Source organism: Cotesia typhae, unplaced genomic scaffold (assembly GCF_013202065.1).
Source record: "Cotesia typhae breed Kobodo isofemale line unplaced genomic scaffold, CoteBio_Ctyphae scaffold_13, whole genome shotgun sequence".
NCBI classification, from domain to species: domain Eukaryota; kingdom Metazoa; phylum Arthropoda; class Insecta; order Hymenoptera; family Braconidae; genus Cotesia; species Cotesia typhae.
In genome coordinates, this window is record NW_027423774.1 from 15,477,869 (window position 1) to 15,500,487 (window position 22,619).

A 22,619-nucleotide genomic window follows, 5' to 3' on the forward strand; every position below is an offset into this window, starting at 1 on the left:
AATAATATACCACGCACGATTGAAACAAATTGCTATGACCGGAAAACGAAATTGCGAAAGCAGCTCACCCGCGATCTCTATCTCGTGTAATGAATTATCTTTGCCTGCACGTGGCGAGAACAGTGAGAAATATTCTACCACATATATATGATATTATATTAACAATACTGTTATTTCTGTAGTTGAGAATAACACATCAATGCTAGTATGTCCTGTTCCTCTCGTGAACTCTTAACAAATATATCTATTTATAAGTGAAGTTATCGCTCGTTTTGGGACAATAACGCAAAGTATACCAATGGATTTAATAAGAAATAAATTAACACCATTTAGGGTTCAATGACACCCGATGTGGTTTTGTTAGATTTTATACACTTCAGAGGTAATTTATTATGAATTAAGATCATCATGATTCTGGAATGATGTAGAAAATAATCAAACTTGTCAAAGAAATAAAATTTCCAAGCTTGTAAAACAACCAAAGCCACAAGGAACCACAATGGCGAAAAAAATGTAATTTATATATGTGGTCGCACGATTTTGCGGTGAGATGCACCCAGGTATTTGCAATGAAAAGAGTGCATCACAGAGTCACTGGAATGAAATGGGAAGTGTAAAACAAAAAAATCAAATATTGCATATAAAAGATATGAAAATAGTAAAAAACAAATTGAATTTTTAAATGAAGAAGCAAATAAAAAAAAAAAAAGACAAATTTCAGCCATTCGAGAAAAGATGTGCTTATCTTCCGGTTGAACTGCTTTATTTCTCTATGCCTTTTATTTTTATCCTCTTTTCTTTCATTCATTATTATTATTATTATTATTATTATTATTATTATTATTATTATTATTATTAATAATAATATTATTATTATCATTCTCACACTTTTGGCACACACCACTCTAACTCCGAACGCGGCCAAATTTCGTCCCGGTAAAATCATCACGAACAGTGTTTTCTGTATTTGGCCTGAGGCACCATAAAGATTGCCCTCGTTATGCTCTCGGTTCTTTTTTTATATTTCTGTTATATTTTTATCTACCTAAAACTTTTTAAATTTTTTTTCATTACTTTAATTCTCTATATCAATACTTGATTCTTTTTTTGCGACAAAATTTGTACTCGTTAAATATTTTACCAACTTTTGTTCAATATATAATGATCTTTTCTAAATGGAAGCTGAGCACAACATTAATTTCCAGCGTGATCAGATTTCTAAGTTATCAACCGCTGCAAAATATTTTTTACAGACCAAAACAAAGGCAAAGTTATATAAATAGAAGAAAAAAACCGTTCCAGAACCAAAAAGTATAAGAAATAAAAAGAGATGCACAAAGTCATAGGAACAACAATAAATAAAAGTGGAGGCATTACAAAGAGTTTCTAATGGAAGTTGAATACATTCCATAAAAGGGACCATATAAGGCGAAACACCCGCGGTTTGCAACAACACAGAAGCAAAGCAAAACAGCTATTGCTTTTTTTCCTCGGTTACCTTTTGCTCAGTTTCTCGTCGCTTCTGTGAATAATCCTAAGTTACTACATGTACGCCGCACGGGCTCGTGGGCGCCTCGGCGCCGGATTTAGACTTTGGACTTAAATAAAGCCGGCAAGACAAAAACAAGAGCGGTCCCTCGAGTCGAGAAATGGTTTTGTTTTATTTCAAGCCCAAAAAATTTTAAGTAGCAGAGATACTGTTTGTTAGACTAATAAAACCTTTAAAAAAACAAATTTTTTTTTCTTACCGTACGTGAAAATTGAGGCAGCAGCGATCTCGAGCTTTTGGGAATTTTCTTTGAATCCTCGATCTTATTTCTAGAATTTTCACATCTAGATTGTACTATCGGTTTAATGTTGGATCTAACTAGTTGATATCCATCTTCAGAGTTTTTTTTCTTCCTAAATGAACCGCAAAGCATTGTTCACCAAATTGTTGAGGAATTTAATTAATTCGTCTGACTATGATACGTGATTCGTCGACACATCATAGAGCATCTCAAACAGATCTTTAATAAAGTAGTTGGTAAAATGAGTCTTTAGCGGTCTGGTTAAAATCACAGAAATAAAAATAAAATGGGTCGGGAGACAGTGGTTAAAAATAATCTTTACGGTGACTTGAATTCATTGGATTGCAACACGTTTCGCTCGAGTTGCTCGAACTCCAGGCCGTTTCACCAACGGGATATGCTATCAACTCTTTATTTTTATTTATCTTGGTGCGTTTGTTGGCGCTCTTTTACTTGAGTTCTTTCTACTCGTTTACTTTTCCTATGAGCGACCACCTTGGCGCCAGTCGCAAATTCCTGCATCTGTTTATTTCAATCTTTTAATCTTCCTTCTTTCATTACTTCACTCACCCTAGTATTTATCTAAAATGGTTATAGTTACTTTTTTGTTGACGTAAATTCTCTAAACAACTCGACCTTTTTCACTTATCTTGACACTGTTTCACGAGATTATCACCAATAAATTAAATATTCAAATCTTTGAGTCTTTTAGTTCGGTATCACGAGATAAGAGTCCTTAATCATATAAGCTTGACGAAACCCACTAATGTGAGATTATTATGTGAAGAGTTATCGACCCAGTTGATCAGTCTTTTGATCCTCTCATGGGCTACACATCAAGACTGTATCCTATATTTGTGTCACTTGAATAATAATCAGGTATGGAAGAATACTGATTATCAATCCGCACTTCCGCTTGATATTTATTATAACGAACGTCAATCAATATCACCAATCGTTGTGGCTGTTAATCACACGTTCTTTTAATAACTTAATCGATACTCAATGCAAACTTTCCATGATCTCAGTCTTTGACCCTTGACAATCACTGCACCGACAGACAGCAAAGTCTCTTCTCTTCACGGTCTGTTGATGTTTTGAGGACGGCACTCCACACCCTGTCGCGTCGAGCGTCCGGCTACCCTTTGATTCAAAATTTTAAATAGATCTGATCCATCTGTTGTCTTCGAACGATTGACAGGTTGAATGTTATAAGTGGTAAACAATATGATAAGATTTTGAATTAATGAAATCTTAGACTCGACGCATTGAGTGTCGAGAGTCGACTGAAGGCATAAAACCTCAGTTATAGCGGTCGAAGGAGCCCCACTACGTTGGTTTAAACAACACCCGGCAGCCGGCTTTACTTCGCTGTACGACCTGGTCGCGTGCCTCTCGGCACAGTTATACAGTGTTTCTCAAAATATTGCTACCTGTTACAGCATCCAAAACCAGAATTATGCTTGAATTGCATCGTTTTATATTCATATTTTGCTGTTCAATGTTTACATGAGTCGCTTGATGAATTTTGAAATTCATTCACGTGGAAAAATATAAGATGCATGCACTAAAAATATATAATATATTTTTCAGATAAATATTGAAATATATGCATAAATGCCAACATATATTACACATGTGGCATACATGTGTGATATAATTGGCACCTTTTGATTTGTTCTAAAATAAATTTTCATTACAATTTAAAATGTAACAAATTAATTAAAGAAGAATCATTATTATAATAACAAGCTGTTTCTATACATTGCTAACATTTAATTATCTGCTTAAATATATGTAAACACACATGCAAACATTAATTAGCTGCCCTATTTCATAACACACTTAATGTTATGAGTTAAATATTTTTAAATTTATCTTCTTAGAAAAAAGTTTATTTTCTGTATTAATAAAAGTTTCTAGTTGTATATAGAAGATATATGTATAAAAAAAAATATCTGACTGATCACTTAAAATAATAAGAAATACAACAATATAAAAAAAAAAAAAAAAAAAAAAAAAAAAAAAAAAACTAACTAATCTAAGCTTGCTGCAGTTACTGTAATGAGATAGCCGATAAATGTTAGCATATAAATCATTTTAGCACAAAAAATTACATCAAAATGTTTATGTATAAACCGTACATATTGATTTATGTATTCTTCACATATATATTTATTCGTGCGGACCATAACTTGCAAAATATCCTTCATGGCTAATTTAAGTTATTAATTCATTTAACTTCTATCAAAATCAGTTCAATGACAAGTGTAGCAAAATTTGATGCTAATGCTTTTGTATATATATTTAAATGATGAATCTTTTAACTTAAATATGTTAATCCAAGCAACGTTAATCCTCCAAATGACTCAATTGTCATTTTTTTATAACCTGTTTTCATAATGGTGATATAAGACAACATCTCTCTGAAAACAAATGTTTTGAAAAAACATCATCAAGGATAAGTAGTGTATACTTTTATTCATTTATGTCATTCGCAATTACCTTTCTCTGATTGATAATAAGCATAATTTTGTCCTTCAAGTTTTTTTATTCTTGCTTGTTAGTTGTTATTTGTTTTTTCTACACGCGTAACGGTTGTTCGTAATAAAACCAAGAAAAAAAAAAAATAAAATGTTCTTGTTCTTACTTTTAAATTATTACTTTGTAGCAGTTATTGTACTACATATTGAAATTTTTTGAAAATAAAATTATAAGGTAAACAACGAAATTTGCTACAAAGAAGTCTTAATAGAACACTGGCAGTAATTTAGTTTCTTTGGCATGCGACCACAAAATAGTTTTGGACGTTATTGTGTGAAATGAAAAGGTAAAATTTAGAAATGAAAAAAAGTATTGAGAACAGTTGGCCAATTGTTACGAATGAGTAATACAATGTTCAGGTAATGGAAGTTCATTTACATGATAAATGAAAATACCGAGGGGTCGGTACACTCTATGCGTCTATACCACTCCCTACAATTGATATAACTCCTATATGTATATTCATGTTTAATTTTGAGTTGACTCTGAGTCACCTGCAACATTTATGATTTAAATCAACAATTCAACCTTTGCACGCAACATTTATGTAATCATAATTATTTAACAGTTTTTGTGTATGATTAAGATTTATGGATTAACTAGAAATAAACAGAAGAATTGTTTTATTCAATAAAACACAGTTACGTTGAGTATTTAAGTGCAAGATCTTGACATGATATGAACAAGTTTATCAAGTTATTTACAAGGAATGACAAATAATAATAAAGATTAAATAATACAACAATAAAAAAGTGCACAAGAATGTCTAGAAAAAAATAATAATCGCATCGTTAAAAGCACTTTACTTGAAATGTCTTCAGACACGTGACTAGATTTTATGTTACTCACGTGCCATTCGGGATAATTTATTGTAATCATCTGTCCTATCATCAGAACAGATCCAGCTAGTTTTAGATCAGAAGGAACTGTGCAGCCGTAATGTAACTAAATAGACTTTTGAATAAAAATGCATGCGAAATATGACAATATTCTTAAAAATGTAAAGAAGAAATAAAGTATATTTTTCAATATCAAATAAAACGGAGAATTGAGAATCCCTGTAATGCAGGGTTTACCTGTATATAAGCATACGCATGCGCCGGCAACCGACAGATGTTTCCTCATCACCAACTGTTGCTGGTGCGCTTGAACCGAGAAAGATTAGTTCATGGATCTGATTTATCAAAAGAAGAAATGAGAAACCAGTCTTTTCATCGTCCAGTTTTATTTTTTTCCTCGGTTGTTTTCATACTCCTTAAAAGTAAATCATCGTGCTAAAACTACCTTTTTAAGTTGTCTTTTCAAAGCATAAGTACATTTTCTGTCATGCCTTTTATCAAAAGATGATCCGTTAAATTTATTTTATAATAATACTTTTCCTCATCAGTGTGTATTATTTTATAATTATGATTAATGAAGTACTTAATGCATGTATTTAGTAATATTTTCATTTTTCAAGCGTTCAAATAAATGCGAATAATGATTTAAATCATTGTCGCAGGTGTGCGAGGCATTAATTGTAATTAGCATTTTCCATATAAACATCTACCGAAGGAAATAAAAATAGCTGTCCTTAAAATAAAAATATATACTGCATTTAAAAATACATAATATGCATATGATGTATGATAGTTAAAGTCAATCACGTATATACTATTAAAATATCTTTCATATGTATCCCAAAATTTTTTATCCAGACAAATGTAACATTAATATAATCTCGAGAAAATAAAAAATGACAGTAGGCTTGAGTGAACGAATGAATTCACCTGCCCAAGTATCATGACAATAATTTTAATACGTATATTGTGCCTACATATATCGTAATTTAGTATTCCACACGCGAGATTTATCAAATGATTCTTGATCTCTGGCAGCTTATTGCAGATTAGAACGTACTTCTACTCGATGAAACCAGTCACAAGGGTTCCGGCTATCACCTGCTCATCGTAATTTCTATCATCCTCATCCTCCAACCCCCCAGAATGCATAGCGCGTATACCTTATATCTTACCACCCATCTCACATTTCTTTGTATTTCTTTTTCTGCCATAATATAAACACTTTACTTCTTCAGCATCTCCATCTAGTCGTTGAACTTTTACTGGCAGTTCGACATGATATTTATTTATATTATTTTTCAACTCGTTTTTTCCGTTTCTTTCACTCACTAAGTGATTGAATTTATTTTTTTCATCATCCTGTCTCCTGATCTTGGGTAAAAGTACTGTACAAATCTCAACGACGAGGAGGAGTAGAGGCGATTGCTTAACAACGGCAACCACCTGCCTCAAAGAAACACGTGCTCGCCTTGGCCACTAAAGGGCAGCTGCCACTTTTGTATCTCTCTTCCTCTTTTTCATCTTTTACTCTTAAATCTTTTATACCCTCGTTTTATTATAATACGGTGTATGTATATATAGATACCTACGCTCTTCCAGTATAAATGGAACAGGTATACAAATATAGCATACATCGTGCTTACACGACTAAGAAAATCCACACGTACAACTAAACCATTTTCCATGTTTTTAATCCGGTAGTTAAATCCTGCGTGGGTGTAACTAAATCTTATAACGCGGGTTAGGAAAAAAATGATTTAGTTTGACATGAAATTTTTAATTTTTAAAACTACTTGATTAGATTTTTTGATGAGAAGTACATGATTAATGAATGTGTTTTCATTTTGATTTACTCGTTCAAAAATTTTTCAATTAAATTTTACTGGAGAGTATCAAAATATAAATACAATCGCATACTTTCAGGTACTAGGTAAAATATTTACATTTTTTACGTAGGTCTTTTGAAATATTTTTAACAGGATGGTCTTGACGAAATATTTTTAATGAGATTCTTTAGATTGCCACTATAATAAATACAGATAAAATTTGAGTACTAAAATTAACATTTATGGGTTTCAAATTAAAATTTTTTATTCTTCATCTAATTAACATAAGAAATATTTTTATGCTTTGATATTAATCTACTCCAATTAGAATTTAAAGAAATTAAGATAGAAATTTTCTAGAAAATTAAACGCTCTACAAAGGAAAGTTCTTATTATTTTGAGATAAATCTTAGTGTTTAAAAATTATTCGAGGTATGTGTTTACAAATTAAAAAATTCTTAAGCAAAAAACAGTGCCCCTGTGTTATTTAGTTGGAAGATGAAAACTTTGTATTCGACCCCCATGAATAACAAAATTAAAGGCTCATACTTCGTAAAAAAAAAAAAAAAAAAGAATTTTTTTCACAATCTAATGTCTATACTTATATAAATATTTTTTTTTTTATTCATTTAGTAAAAAAGACTTTTATTATACAACCCTGCAGTAAAAATGATATATTCTTTAAAGTAAATACTTACAATCCTTCTTATGTATGATGCAATCATATGCGCATGCTTTCTTATTTATCATGCGTGCTCACTGCAGGTTACATATATGTTAGTAAAATTTCCAGTTTGCCATATCCACTGTAGGCGTCCAATATGTCAGCAATATAAAACTCATGCATTTTTATTTAGATCGAAGATAATAATTTTTAGTTCAGATTTTTGTGTTGGGCCTTAAGATAAATTTCATTCTTTTAAAAGCATATCAGGTAACATAAATATATTAATCCCGTTAATTAATTATACAAATTTATGCTCAGGTAGAAAAGTGATTCTTAAAGGGGATTGTCTCTTTCAAATTTAATGAAATAAAGCCTCTAATTAAATTCTATTTTTTCTATACAATTATTTATGATTTGTATCTAGCTAAGTACCGTGAATTCACTTTTTATTCGGAGTAAATTATAACATATATTTTTGGATGACAGAAATAACATACCATTGGTTGGGTACAAAAAAAAATTCCTTTAACGTTCACATACTTTCATTAAGCAATAGAAGCAACAGATGGCAGACAGGACGCGTGGCCGATCCTTACAGATAAAATCCTGCCCCTATATAATGTTCATAATACCCATCTCAAAGAATATCGGCAAGTCGAGAAGGGTGATATTCACGATGATACTTAACGCATACGGGTTAAATTGCGGAATTAATGTCAATTTATTCGAAGAAATCCTGCTGCTCTTGAATTATTTCGAGCTAACTACTGACAGCCGCAACGAGATATCCAATTGGCGTGAGTGAACCAATTAACGTTTGTGTTTTTTGTTTTGTTGATATGGATATTTTTTACTTGAATTAAGTACAACCAAGAAAACCGTTGATGAATGGGAATAATTTTCATGTTGAGATCAAACTGAAAGTATTATAAAAATTTTTGCATTTCATTTGTCAATTAATGACTATTTAATACGTCTTCTGTGAAAATTTCAATTCAATTCTTGGTGCGTTTTACAAGAAATTAATTACTAAAACAAATTTTTCGGCCGTTCCAGTGGCTATCCCATTTAAGATGCATGGAATTTTTCATTTTTTGAGAAAAATGATTAAGTTGCGAACGTTTGCCATCTAAAATGAATTATATTTTATTTTAAAAGTTAACATTACAATTTATTTTTAATTTAAAATCGAATGTTCGTTATTAGGTGTACAATTTTGATTTTTCCAAAATTTGTATTTGATCCAATTATTCTGAGACATTCATTGAACTTTTGTTGATTTCATTGAAGATATCATTTGGAGTTAAGTACTAAACGTACAGCTCAATATTTTTATAAATATTTTAAATGTTAGCATAAACATTTTTAAAAGTATGCTGGTGAAGAAATCATGACGATAAAGTTATCACATTGATGTCTATAATTACATGAATAGAAGCTATCATTTATAAAATTTGATTTTATAGCACACAAATGTATAATCAAATAGTAGGGTTCGACATCTTGTTGAAAAGATTGCTGTTTTTAACGATGAGTGTGGAACCAATAAATGTAACATTTTATAACGTGCATGATGAATCAACAAATACGCACCAAGCAATGTAATTATATAGTTATTATCATATGCTATATAATTATTACTATTTTTAAAAAATATTGGAAGCATTCGTAAGTTAGAATTAAAGGATAAATATCATATCAAAATACACTATAAGTTGTAGTTAAATATATTGCAATATAGAAAAGTTGTTTGAACACTTGAACGATGTTAAAGTTAATGATATAAATAATTATATAATAGGTAAATGTTTCTTTTTGATTGTAGAGCTAATTTTAACTACTTTGAGTGCTTTCAGTTATATTTTATTGGACATATTGAAAATATGTTGAAGAGGCTTATTTACGTCTTCGACTAAACATTTCAAAGCTTTTACTATTCATATGTCATCGACCTCGCAAACCATCTCTTTCAAGTCTAGTATAAGTTTTTGAATATTATATCAAGTAGACGAAAAGTGGTAAAACGGGTGGTTTAAGAAAATTGAATTTAAAAAAACCGCACATAATCTTGTCTTTTCATATTCTTCTTGATATAAATAGTACTTTGACATAACATACATAATTTCAAGCGGACTTTAAGAATTAATAGCTTTATTAATTAGGACTTCAACCTACCCATTAAACTACTTTATTTATATGTAAATTGTATTAATAAATTTTTGATTATTGATATAATCATGTATCTTCTATCTTATCATTTATCATACACACAAAAAACAAATTTCTTGCGCCCAGAAAATTTTAAAGAAAACAAAAGTTATTTTGGAGTAAGAAGAAATTTTCTTGGCTCAAGAAATTTATCTTGTCTCAAGAGACTTTGACTTCATTCAAGAAATTTTCAATCCTCCTTGATATTTTCTTGAGCCAAGAAAATTTACACTCCAGTCAAGAATTTTTTTTTTCAATGTACATGTCCAAACATGGTCAAAAATTAATAAATGATCCATGATCATAAATTTTATTTCTCTTGGGACGACAGAATCATCTTCGGAAATTTTTGAAAATTTACAATTTTTTTAGCAAGAAGTTGAACAAAATTACTATTATTATCATATATTGCACAGTGAAGACATTGGTATAACATCTCAAAAGCAATGATTCATATTGCAGACATAAAAATTCATTGTACTGCACAAAAATGATTCTTTTGATCCAGTATTGCAGAAAATAATAACCAATATTACTTTCGATTAATATTGTTATAGTATCCTTGGGGAGAATGGGTAACATCAGAATACAAGGAAGCAAGTATCAAGTTACGCGAGAGATGGAGTGAAAAAAATAAGAAAAGAAGACGCCCAAAAGTGTGCAGCTGCCCTTTGAGGAGCACGTGTACAGCCCTCTTGGGGTTTTTTTATTATTTCCACTCCACCATTCCTTTTGCGTCCAGTTTCTCTACTCTACTCTCTATTCTCTCTACTCTCTATTCTATTATATACGTATAAAAGTTTTTAAGGTTTCTTCTCATTATCTCATGAGTAAACAAGACATGTAAACTAATCAGACGCGTTGAGCAATACGCGAATTCAGTTCGACGAGATAATGAGCTGAAAGAAGAAAAAAACTATTAACAGAGACACTAATTTAAGTCTATTGATTATCGGAGTATTGTTCTGCATACAAATTAATCTTAATTAACCATTGCTTTTTACCAGAGTAAAAATACTTTAGCACTTTTAATTTATGCAAATAGCCACCTTTTTTACGTCAGTAGAAATAACGAAGGATTATTTTTATTCGCAAAGTTGAGTCTTGTAATAAATAACAATTAATCTGACATCAAATTAAAAATTGGGTTATATTTGAAATCCCAGACAGAATAATTCTATATATAGTCAGATAATATAATTAAGATGCTAAGAATAACTCTATGTAAACACAAATCCGGAAAGGAAATACGATACTCGCATACTGATTACCGGAAACTGTTGAACCCTTGGTTTGTACTTGCATTTCACTCATCATCATCGTCATCATCTTTAACACTCTGATTTATATAGTACTTAAAGTTCTTAGCTGGAATGAAACAATAAATTGTATACTTCCAAATAACATTTAATAAAACTTCTAGGGATCATTAACTCAAACAGGAACCCTCATTTGTCATCTTCAAAATTTGTTCGTGAAAAATAGTAGTTAGGCATGGTAATTGATTTTTTATCTCTTGCTATGAAATGAATTATAGTTTTTATATAAAAAATAACTTTTTTTTTTTAGTTTCAATTAAATTATGTCCATAAATATATGCCCAAGAAATACCGCGTTACTAAAACCATAAGGGTATATCTCAAAATATACGCCCTTATGGCATTGCAGAACCAAAAGGGCGTATAAAAAAATTTTTTTTTGCTCCAATCGATGTAAAAATAGTAAAAAAATTAAAATCTATGGAAAAAACAAAAAAAAAAAATTTTAATATATGCCCTTGTGGTTTTAAGAAAAATTTTTTTTAAAGTCATAACGGCGTATCTTATTTTTTCGGTTTATTATCAATTATATGTCAGAGTAAGAAAAAAATCGTATTTTTTCAATTTTTGAATTATTTATATTTTTTATGATAAATTTTGGAATTATTAAAATTATAAGAAACTTAAGAGTAGATCAAAAACGAATTCAAAATTTTTCTTTTTTACTTAAATAAATATTTTTTCAGATAAATTAAGTTGTGGTGTGATATTTTTTATCACCCGTAATATTTATTATTTACTCTGATCTATAATTAATAATAAATCGAAAAAATAGGTACGCCCTTATGACTTAAAAAAATTTTTTCCTTAAAACCATCAGGGCGTATAATAAAAAAAAATTTGTTTTCGTTTTCTTCATAGATTTTCATGGTTTTACTATTTTTATATTAATTGGAGCAAAAAAAAATTTTTTTATACGCCCTTTTGGTTAATAATAAGAATTCAGCACTAAATTCGCTCCATTTTTACAGAGACATCTACAATAAATCCCGGACATACTTGTTACCATAGGAATCGAATGATAAAATGCAGAAACAAAAGGCTCGGCGATCGGTAATGCAGATGTTACCTTGATAAGATATAAAACGATGTTACTGATTGCCAAATCTTATAGTGTTTGACATTAGATGGCAGAATGGAAGTATCACAAAATTTTTTTGAAGAATAGATAAGTATGATTGATTTATTGTGATTTTATTAATTTATGTTAAATTATTAAAATGAGAGAATATGAGTTTTCAAATCGCTGTTTAAATAATCGAATAATTACCAGTTAAATATAAATATTACTTCACAAATATGAAACTACGATAAGCTTTATCGATCTGATAAGACACTCGGAATCGCAATATTAATATTGGCAGCTAAATGATTAAATTACTGCCAATGAAGAACGTTTAACATTTATTGAATAGAGTTACTGAAATTGATAAAAGACAATGAACAGATGAAGAAAAAAAAAACAAAACACACGTTGGTATTGAATTGATACTTTCAAGTGTATCTAATCGGTTTGTTTATACCTAGTAGTTAGGTTGTATTATGATACCATGATTATAGTCTTCACAAGTGCTAATAGATAACAAAGAGATTTTGCGTAAGCATTGCTTAAGTAATACGATCACAGCTAGAATCAGCAAATCGTGGTATAAGTCTTAAGAATTCTTAATATAAATGATAACGTATTATACTTTTTAGTATAAGTGTAATGGCAATATTAATAATTAATGATGAAAGCATTAATAAATTGTTTAGCAGAAAATAGATAAAGCGGAATAAAAATAAAAACAATGATGATAACAATAGATTATTTATCAGTAATGAAATTATAAAGTGACAGGAGCGGGCGTGATGTCTGCACGTTGCAGAGATCCAATCATAAAATGAATCGCGAGCTGACGTGAGTACGATAAAGGAAGTTACTCACGAGGAAGAAGAGGGATGGATAAATGAACAGGAGGAGAATAGAGGGAGGTCAGCGACCAGCGTTATTCGTTCCACGTTGCCAGGTTATCGATCTGCAACCGCCTTGACCGACCTCTGCAGCGCCAAGTGCAAGTCCAAGGGCTTTTTCACCCTCTCAAACTCTAGGCCAAATCTTTATCAGATTCACAAAATAACCTCATGGTTCAATTGAATCAACTAGTGAGACTTTTTTTATTTTCATTCATGAAGAATGAGTCTTTTTTCTATTCTTTACGCGAATGGATTTCAAATATGGCTGGTTGTCTGTTATTCGTCTGGAGACTATCACAGTACATAATACTATAAAGTTTAAAAAATTTTTAAGTACACGAGCACTTTCAACGATCATTCAATTTTGAATGAAAAATATACTTTACGGCTGATTCATAAAATAAAATTTGTGATGTTCAACAACTTATTGAAAAACAAGTTTTAAAATTACGACAAATGTGTATTGATCCATCATTTGTATATCTACATTTTTTGAATGGAGACTTAATTTTGATTTTAAAGATTTCGTGGCCTTTTTTTAATTTTTTGAACTGAGCATGCGCTGCAACTAATCAGCTGATATGATTTATTTATTTATTGATTAATTGTAAGCTAACTCTTCGGAATTAGATTGTCTTTTTTTTATATGGTTTGTTCTACGGCTAAAACAGGTCTATTTAAGAAAAATTGATTTAATTGATGAATTTTTTTCCAAATTATAATTTTTCCGAAGTTTCAAACGTCGCAATTGACCGGTACGGTTTTTTTTTTACTTTTTTACTTCTTTTTTCGCTTTTAACAGTAAACATAATCGCTTCAATAAAAATACATGAGAGTGTGGTTAGTCAATAGTCGAAACTCGCAAAAAAGTGGAACCTAATTCCTTATTGGTTAAAATTAAGGCGCGCGCGCAGCTAAGGAGCTATTCAAATTTCTAGTTTTTTAAATATGACAGAATAAGTCTTCGTCAAATTATCTGTGTCATGGTAACGTTAATTACTATGGTTCCATAGAATAATAAGATTGTAACGTTAAAAATAGTAATGTAGAAGAAGCAAACTGCAAAACACAAATGTTCTACATTATAAGCCGTGTAAATTGATAAAAAGTTCGAAAATTTTTATACTGTTCATTTAGCTGTTCATAAAAAAAAATCCGATCGTAAAGTAAATTCTAAAATTTCGCATTATGAGTCGTGCCAAAATTTGATTCATTAAAATATTTATGAATAACTTTGCAAAATAAATAATTTGAATACTTATTTCCTTGCAGTAAACCTTTATAACTTACGAATAAAAAACAGTAAAAAATACCGAAAAAATAAATATGATTGTCACATGGCTGTTTAACTTCGTCAATCTATGAAAATTGTTTGTTTCCTGACGGACATTGCGTAGTGAAATTACAAATTATTCACAAGAGAACCATCACAGCCATTGTATAGTTAGTGTTAGCAGAAAAATTTACTACTGATGCTTTGCTTGCATATTTCAATATCCAAATCAACGAGCAGCACGCTAAATTACGTTTGCTTCAGAAATTTTCGATGTTAATGTATTGGGTAAAACTGTACAGCGATTTGGCGAAATAGTAAACCATGTGAGGTTAAAATATATGTATTAAATGTTCGCCGCAAATTGTGCTGATTACAGTAAATAGTATACAATCTGTTTAATATTTACTGCACACGGAAAAAAACATTCGATAGCGTCTATCGATTGGCAATAGGTTGACTCAACCGGAAAAATCGGTTGGGCTAACCGATTTTTTTTCGGTAGGAGCTACCGATTTTTTCGGTGGGGGTTACTGAATTTTTCGGTTAAGTCTACCGAAAAACCGGTAAAATAAACGATTGCCAATCGGTAGACTATCGGTAGACACTACCGATTATTTTTTTCCGTACAGTACCACAGTACAGCGTCAACATATAAACGATCAAAGATTTCTTCTCGTTAAGATTGCCACTTTGATTTAACCGGGTCGCGTTTATTACGTATTATCAGGCGTAGCAGCTGTACCCGGTAAATTATTTGTACCGCGTGACAATTGACATCGATTAAAGAAATACAAGTGTTAAGGTCTAAACAAGTTAGACTCTTCTACAGATTCGTTTCGTTCAATTTTACTTTCTCGAATTAACATCTTTTTCTTTAAGCATAACCTAATAACCAATAGTGTTGTATTTTTTTTTTTAGTTTCTTTTGCTTTTGCATGTATTTCTTTATTATTTAAACGTTGTTTGATTTTTATAATTAATACTTCAAAGAGATAAATAAAGTTCAAGAATATTTGCATGTATCAATTGAATCATTCAATTGCTTATAAAATTTTGATTAAACGTTTCCTACAAATATGAATTTTTGTACCGCCTACGCTGTAAGAAATTTCGGTATAAAAATTGACTCGGAGCACTTTATACGGTTGTGTGGTGAAGAGTAACGGTGTAAAATTCTCTCGGTGTAAATTTTCCATCCATATCATTTTAACACGGTGTAATCTACTTTTTTTACACTATTGCGTGTTATTCGATATATTTTTGTTCAATGAGGTACAATTGACGACTGAATATTTTTAATTATTTAATTTATATCGTAAATAAATAACTGTATTAATATTATTTATTTATTACATAGTTTGTTCATCATTTTAATACTTTTATAATTATTTGCTTGGATTATGAATGTATCACTATGTAGTATATTACGTATCTAGGCCAGTAAAGTAAGAAATGTCTCAGGTCACATGTAATTGTTGGCCGAGGAGAAGCCGAGGTTGACAAACATGTAATCAGAGGCTTTCTTATTTACTGGCCAAGGTCAGTATACTATTTTTCTGTTCGACAGAGCCAGAAAGCGGCAACTTCATTTAGCGCAGCGGCCCGAAAGTTGGCGCTTTCTGGCTGGAGGACAGAATTCGGCTTCGCGGAACTCGGCTTCGCCTCGGTCAACAATGACATGTGATCTGAGGCTTTTCTTATTTTTCTTCCCAAGGGGTGTAATATACTATTAGGCCTAGGTACGTAATATACTGTTAACAATATACAGGCTGAGAAGTTTATGGTAACGACTACCATCATTCATTTTTAATTATTACAATTCCCGATGATAATTTACATATTATTCACTTTCATATTATTGGTTAAAATCTTGCAATAATAACTAAATAAAAAATCTTATTTGGAATCAGATTTGACTTTATTCTAAATAAAACTAATGGTCTGACCTAAAACATATTCACAATGTATGTAAGTATATTTTTGAATAAAAAATTAAAGATATGAATTGTATGTCAGCAATGCTTCTAGATAGACAATTTTTATAAATCATTCTTTGTAAAGATAAATGCTCATCGCTTACAAGTTTTTTAGATTGAACTTACAATTCATGAGTTTTTTTCATTTTGATTGTGAAAAACGACATGGTCATGACAAATTGCTTCACCTTTGACAGCTGAACAGATTTTCTACCAGTTACGCTTTGTTTCAGTAATGCAACAAGTAAAGTATATTGCACTAAAAGCTATGTTTACTGCATAGAAAAAAAAATTTCTTGAATCGATAATATTATAAGGAAAACCGAAGTTATTTTGGAACAAGAAGAAATTTTCTTAGCTTAAAAAAATTTAACTTCGTTCAAGAAATTTTAAGTTCATTCAAGAAATTTTCAGTCTTTCTTAAGATTTTCTTGATTTAAGAAAATTTAAGCTTGACTCAAGACTTTTTTTTCTTTCTGCGTGGTAATCGCAGTCTAAAATTATAAAATAAACAAACACAAAAATATTTGAATCAAGTAGATTAATTATAATGAAAAAGGTCATAATGTTTGTTAATATAGGCTCGAACAACTCAATTCGAATATGATTTGAAATCAGACAGCCGGCAACATATTAAAATTATTTTCTGATCAAATTGATTGTGCATTATTAAAAATTAGTATTTTAAATTTAATAGTACAAGTGGAAGGAAAATTTATAGAACCAAATTATATTGTTACCAAAATAAGGGAAGAAAGTATTTTCTTTAAATTTTTCATCATGATTCATGACCCTCATGTTAAATCTAGAGTGTAGGTATTGTTGGTTTTTTTTTCTGTGTTAGATCCCGAAGGAACAAAGTTTTAGAGTATAATAAAATGGGTAAGAAATAAAACTTACCACTGTAAGGCTGTCAAGCTCACCGAGCCACTCGTTGAGTAGTTGCTCGGGATCTGTTTCATTGTCGCTATCCTCACCGCCTTCTTCCTCGTACTTTTCCATTCTTCTCACTTCAGTTTTGTAGGTTAATTATTTCTTAGCGTGGTACATTTGTCTTACCTAAAACATAAAGGATTTTGTGTTGATGAAATCCTGGAATTGCGAATGAAATAAAAAGAACGTAATATAAAATAAAGCCTTTTGTTAAAAGAGTACAAAGTAGATGTTATTAATTTTAAAATTATTTACAAAATAATATAAGGAATAATTTAATTTCTTAAAACGTTTGACAGATTACTGGAATAGCAGCTTTCGCATTTATTTAATTCTACGTTTTTAATTACTATTACAAGTCTATCATAAAATGTTATACGATAGTAATTATTACTGCGTAATGGTAGTTTCATCAAGTTCATGTTAATGAACTTGTTGATGGTGTTTGTCTACTCACCCGAGCGAATAATTGGAGTCATGCAGTGATGAGCACGTTGCATTTACAATCATTAAACGTACGTGGGAGACTCGGCAAAATCTATACTGTTTAGTCCTAACGGTTTGAGAAAGGTAGGCTTGTACAGGAAACTCGACAGTCGCACCCTTACAGGTAAACTTAGTAACCCTTAATAAACTTAGGTAAATTTAGTAACCCTCTATAGAATTTATCCTTCCATACATTTATTTTCATCATTAAAATTGAAAATAATAAAAAACAAAGTAATCAAGGGCTTTCAACCGTACCCAATGGAAAAAAAAATTTTCTCACTTTGAGCTCGAAATTTCTTATATATCATTAAGGATACAGGACTTATTTAATTTTTTAATTCGAATATTCTATTCTACTGTCTAGTTATTTGGAAAGTCTTTCGATTTTTAACCAGAAGATATAAAGATTTTAGACGCGTAAAACGCGTCAAATTTGGTTGTTCCGTTCAGAAGATGTCCTTAGCAAAAAAATTTCAGATATAAACTATTTTATCTCACAGAAAAAACTCCGTCGATTGTTGTAAGCTGCATCGAAACCATTTAAGTCATCGAAAAGATATCACAATTCAAAGTTTCTGAAAAAATATTTTATCAACACAGCCACTAGTTTTCCAAGTTAAAGGATGCATAAAATTTTTACTTTAAAAAAGCACAAATCGGTTACATCCGATATGGAAAAGTAGATTTTTCTATTTTTGCACATATGAGAGGTGAAATTTGCTATAACTAACTTCAAAACGCTCTTGAAATTTTTAACCTAAGAGAAATTATACATTCAATAGTTACAAATTGAAGTACGTTCCATGAGTTACAGCATGTAGTTTACAAAATTGTAATAGAATGAGTTATGCAGAAGTCATTTAGAGGTAATGTCAAAAAAGTAATTATTTTTTATATTTTTATTGAGTTTAAAAACAGTAAAAAAAAATGTTATGATGAAGATAATTACATCAACTTTAAGACACAATCGAAGGAAAATAATTTGGAGTTGATTCTATTTTCCGACATAACTTAACATAATAAAGTATATTGTAGGCGCGCAGTAGCCTATCGGATCCGGCCCTTGCTTTCCAAAATGCATTGGACCGGGTTCGAGTCCGGCGTACACCATTGAATATTTTCAATATTTAAGTGTATTATTCTGCTGAGCCCAAAGAAAGTTAAAACGAGTTCCAATCTAAAAAGTTCCCCCCTAGTAAGTCGTTCATGACCTTAGTAGTTTATGCGATTTTAAATAAACAAAAAAAAAAAAAAGAAGGATATTGTAGCATAATTTAATATTAATTCCAACTGAGAGTTCATCTGTAACACACGATTTCTAAAAATACTTGAAATTAATTAAAATGACTAGAAGTTGCAGGGATGGTCTGCAGGATCAACCGTTTTGCAAATTTTATTTTTGTTTAGTATCGATTTTATTTTTTTTCAAAAAATTTTCTGGAGTCAAGGATGCATTTCTTGGTTCAAAAATGTACGGATAGAATTTTTATTTCTCTAGGGTAAAAATATTTACTATTATATATGATCCGTGTACTGGAGGAGGCAAGGGGAAAAATAAATAAAAAAAGTTTCTAGTTCATTCACAACGACTTAATCTCCCTAAATTTTTTCATATAGTTGAAGTTAACAATTTTGAATCTAATTGATCGTATATTCATATTTTTAAATAACAAACTATTTCTATTAGAACTTTCTTATTACTCTGTGATGAAATATGAGTTTAGAACTTAGAAGGATTAGGAGCATTAATCTAACGATAATGTGCATAATTTTCTAAACATGGATTAGCGGAACTCCTTGAAAATTAATTCCTAGCGAATTCTAACGGATTAATTTTTCTATACATAAATAAGTAAGATTAATAATACTGACATGATATACATTCGAAATAATAATAATAACAACGAATAGGGCTATATTCTTAGTATGATAATTATCTACCAGACAAACTTGACTTATCTACGATATTAACCATTAAAAATCTGCAGCTGTGCAAGAGATAAATTTATTAAACAGTTAAAGCTAAAATTGTAAAAAAAAAGATTCTTTTTTCACTGAAATTTTTCCTAGATAATCCATTTGTTGCCTGAAATACTTGACCAACAAATCTTAATTCCAGTTACCCACAGTTTTAGATATCGGAATTTAATGACGTTGAGTTCGATAATTAGATTTTCCTCGGATATCACCGGCGAGCTATTATTGCAAGAGAACGGAATTTATAGGGAGAACTCAAGGGATTAAATTACGAGCAATTGAATTGGTAGGTTTGTAAGCTGTAGATCCTGAGAACTTTCACAAAACGATTAATTCGACGGCTTAAATTGGATAGTGAAAAACGGTAATAAGGCATCTATATTAAGAAGTTGGATAAAATAAAATCTGATAGGAAAAATCATGAATTTAAGGAGACTTTATACTTTTGATAGCCACATTACAATGAAAAACTTTTATAATCTTATTTTTTCTTCATCTTTCTTTTTTTAATGCAAAACAAGATGTGAGTCTTAAGAATACTACATTTCTGAAAAAATTTTTAGAATAATATTTTTTAATTAACGCGAATCAAAAACATTTTCATTTACATAAAAATGAATAATACTGATTAAAAATAATCTTTTGAAATAAAATGACAAAAATTCCTTTATTATTTGCACATCAGGCAAAGGAGACTTTAATAAATAGTTCCACATAAATATGAGGAGTATTTATGAAAACATCATATTTTCTGCTGCAGAATAAAGCGCTTTTTATAAAAATTACATCATCCATAAAATAAAATTATTAACTATAAAAAAGAGTCACAGTCATCGTTAACATTAGAGCAGAAGCTCCTATTAACAATTCAATTGAACTTCAGATAAGACTGCGTTAATTTTCATTGCGAAATTGCTATTCCGCAAATAAAATAAGTTATAAATAGAATACTAAAACCGATAATTTAATATCTATTACCTAAAACAAAATTGGAGTTTATCCAAGTAAATAATGATGATTAAGTCTTTGGTCAATTTAGTAAAATTATTAATACACCGAATGCAACATACAAAATAATTTCTTGATCTTGACGTTTTGAAGGATTTTGAGTTGAATGGCGAAGCAAGATTTTTTTTCTTCCTTTTGACATTCATCCCAGAATATGTGAAAAATTTTTTCGGAAATTAATGAATTACGAATAATGAATCGCTGTTAATGGTTGTGATATTCATTGGAAATTGTTGTCATTATTCTACCAGTAATAAACTTGCGATCCAAGCAGATTATATTCCATTGCAATAAATATTAATTTTTCGAATGTCAATTTGCCATAATTCATTGCTAAATTTGTCATTAAAGACAAATTTGAGAACTGGGGTAAGAAAGGATAACGGGAAAGGGGGATGTTACTCAGTGGGAATTTTTAGGTAACCGAAAAAATAATTCGGGCCGCTTAGACCGGGAATCGAGCACAGACCATTTGGTTAGGCGCTAAATGATCTACCGGTTAAGCTATCTGAGACCCTGTCCGTAACAACTATTCAATCACTTAATAGTCTAATGTGGCTCATTGGTTAAAATATTCCAGTATGAATTTACGATTTTTCGCTTATAAAAAATTTTCTATTCCAGATGCTCTGTATGCCTTATCAAAAATATTCACATGAGTTTATATGGAAATCTTCATAAAAACCTATGGGTTCATGGATTCTTACATAAGAAATTAACATAGGAAGTATGGATTCTTATATGGAAAATCTACATAGGAAATGTGGATTTCTATAAGAATCCACATAGGATCCTGTGGGTTCATGGATTCCTAGATGAGAAATCCACATCGGAAGTATGGATTCCTATAGTGAATTTCTGTAAGTGGAATAAACAAAAACTTTGTAAAACTTTTAAAAACTTGATTTAGGCCAGTGTGAAGCGTAGAAGACTGTCAACCATGAGGTACCGGGTTCAAGTTCATCAGGCGCGAGCAGTTTTTTCATTAGATAAAATTACAAAATCCATTTTTCAGAATTAATTTCAATTAATAATTAATTAATAGCAATTAGTTCATGAATTGTATTTAATTTTTTAAATGCTTCTTTTTTCGCCTGATTAATATGGGAATCTATGTAGGATCCTACCCTGGATTCGTATATAGGAAACCATACAGGAACCTATCCGAAAACACCATGTGGGAATCCGTCTGGGAATCCAGGCTAGTTTCCCGTATGGATTTTTTTTTTTATAGGGAACCATTATGACAGATACTCTTTACTGTTAACTAATCAGCTAAAAATTTGCTATTCATCTATTAATTTTGACACTTTGAACACATGTACCATGTACTAACAAACCACAACTCCATTACAAACAATAAAAATATTTAAAATTAGTTTGTTATGTCAAGTATACAAGTAAATTGACAAATTGTAACTTGAGAAGACTGAAAGTTTACGAAGAATAGCCTCGAGGCTTCTCATTTGTTCCAATGATTTACGACATAGAGCTCTGCCGATACCAGTAATAGCATTTGTATTATTTGTGATTTGTCGTTTATGAGACACGACGTGGGTCAGACTATGTCATTCCAAGCAATTATATTCTCCGAATAAAACAGTTAACGATTTATTTTAAACATTTACTTGATTATACAAGATTATGTGTACATTCTAACTCGTATTACTGATAATAATCATAATAAAATATTATTCAAATATACGATATACTATGTACGATATACGATATACAAACTCTAGAAGAGTATTTTTATTTTTATTGAAGACTATAATTTATAACAGTATAAAAAAATAATATTTATTCAA

At 30.2% G+C, this 22,619-nt stretch overlaps 1 protein-coding gene across 3 annotated transcripts in view; it reads right to left on the reverse strand.

The window, feature by feature from the left end:
* The window catches only part of LOC141534238 (uncharacterized), a 144,443-nt gene that overhangs the window by 59,640 nt on the left and 62,184 nt on the right, over positions 1–22,619 (reverse strand). For 2 of the 3 annotated variants that reach the window (XM_074253461.1, XM_074253460.1), the window contains one exon: positions 17,305–17,463. In XM_074253461.1, the coding sequence (XP_074109562.1) occupies positions 17,305–17,406 (102 nt within the window). In that variant the 5' untranslated portion in view covers positions 17,407–17,463. Of the gene's footprint in view, positions 1–1,748; positions 3,358–17,304; positions 17,464–22,619 lie in introns of all 3 variants that reach the window. The other variant, XM_074253458.1, reaches the window with a different exon arrangement.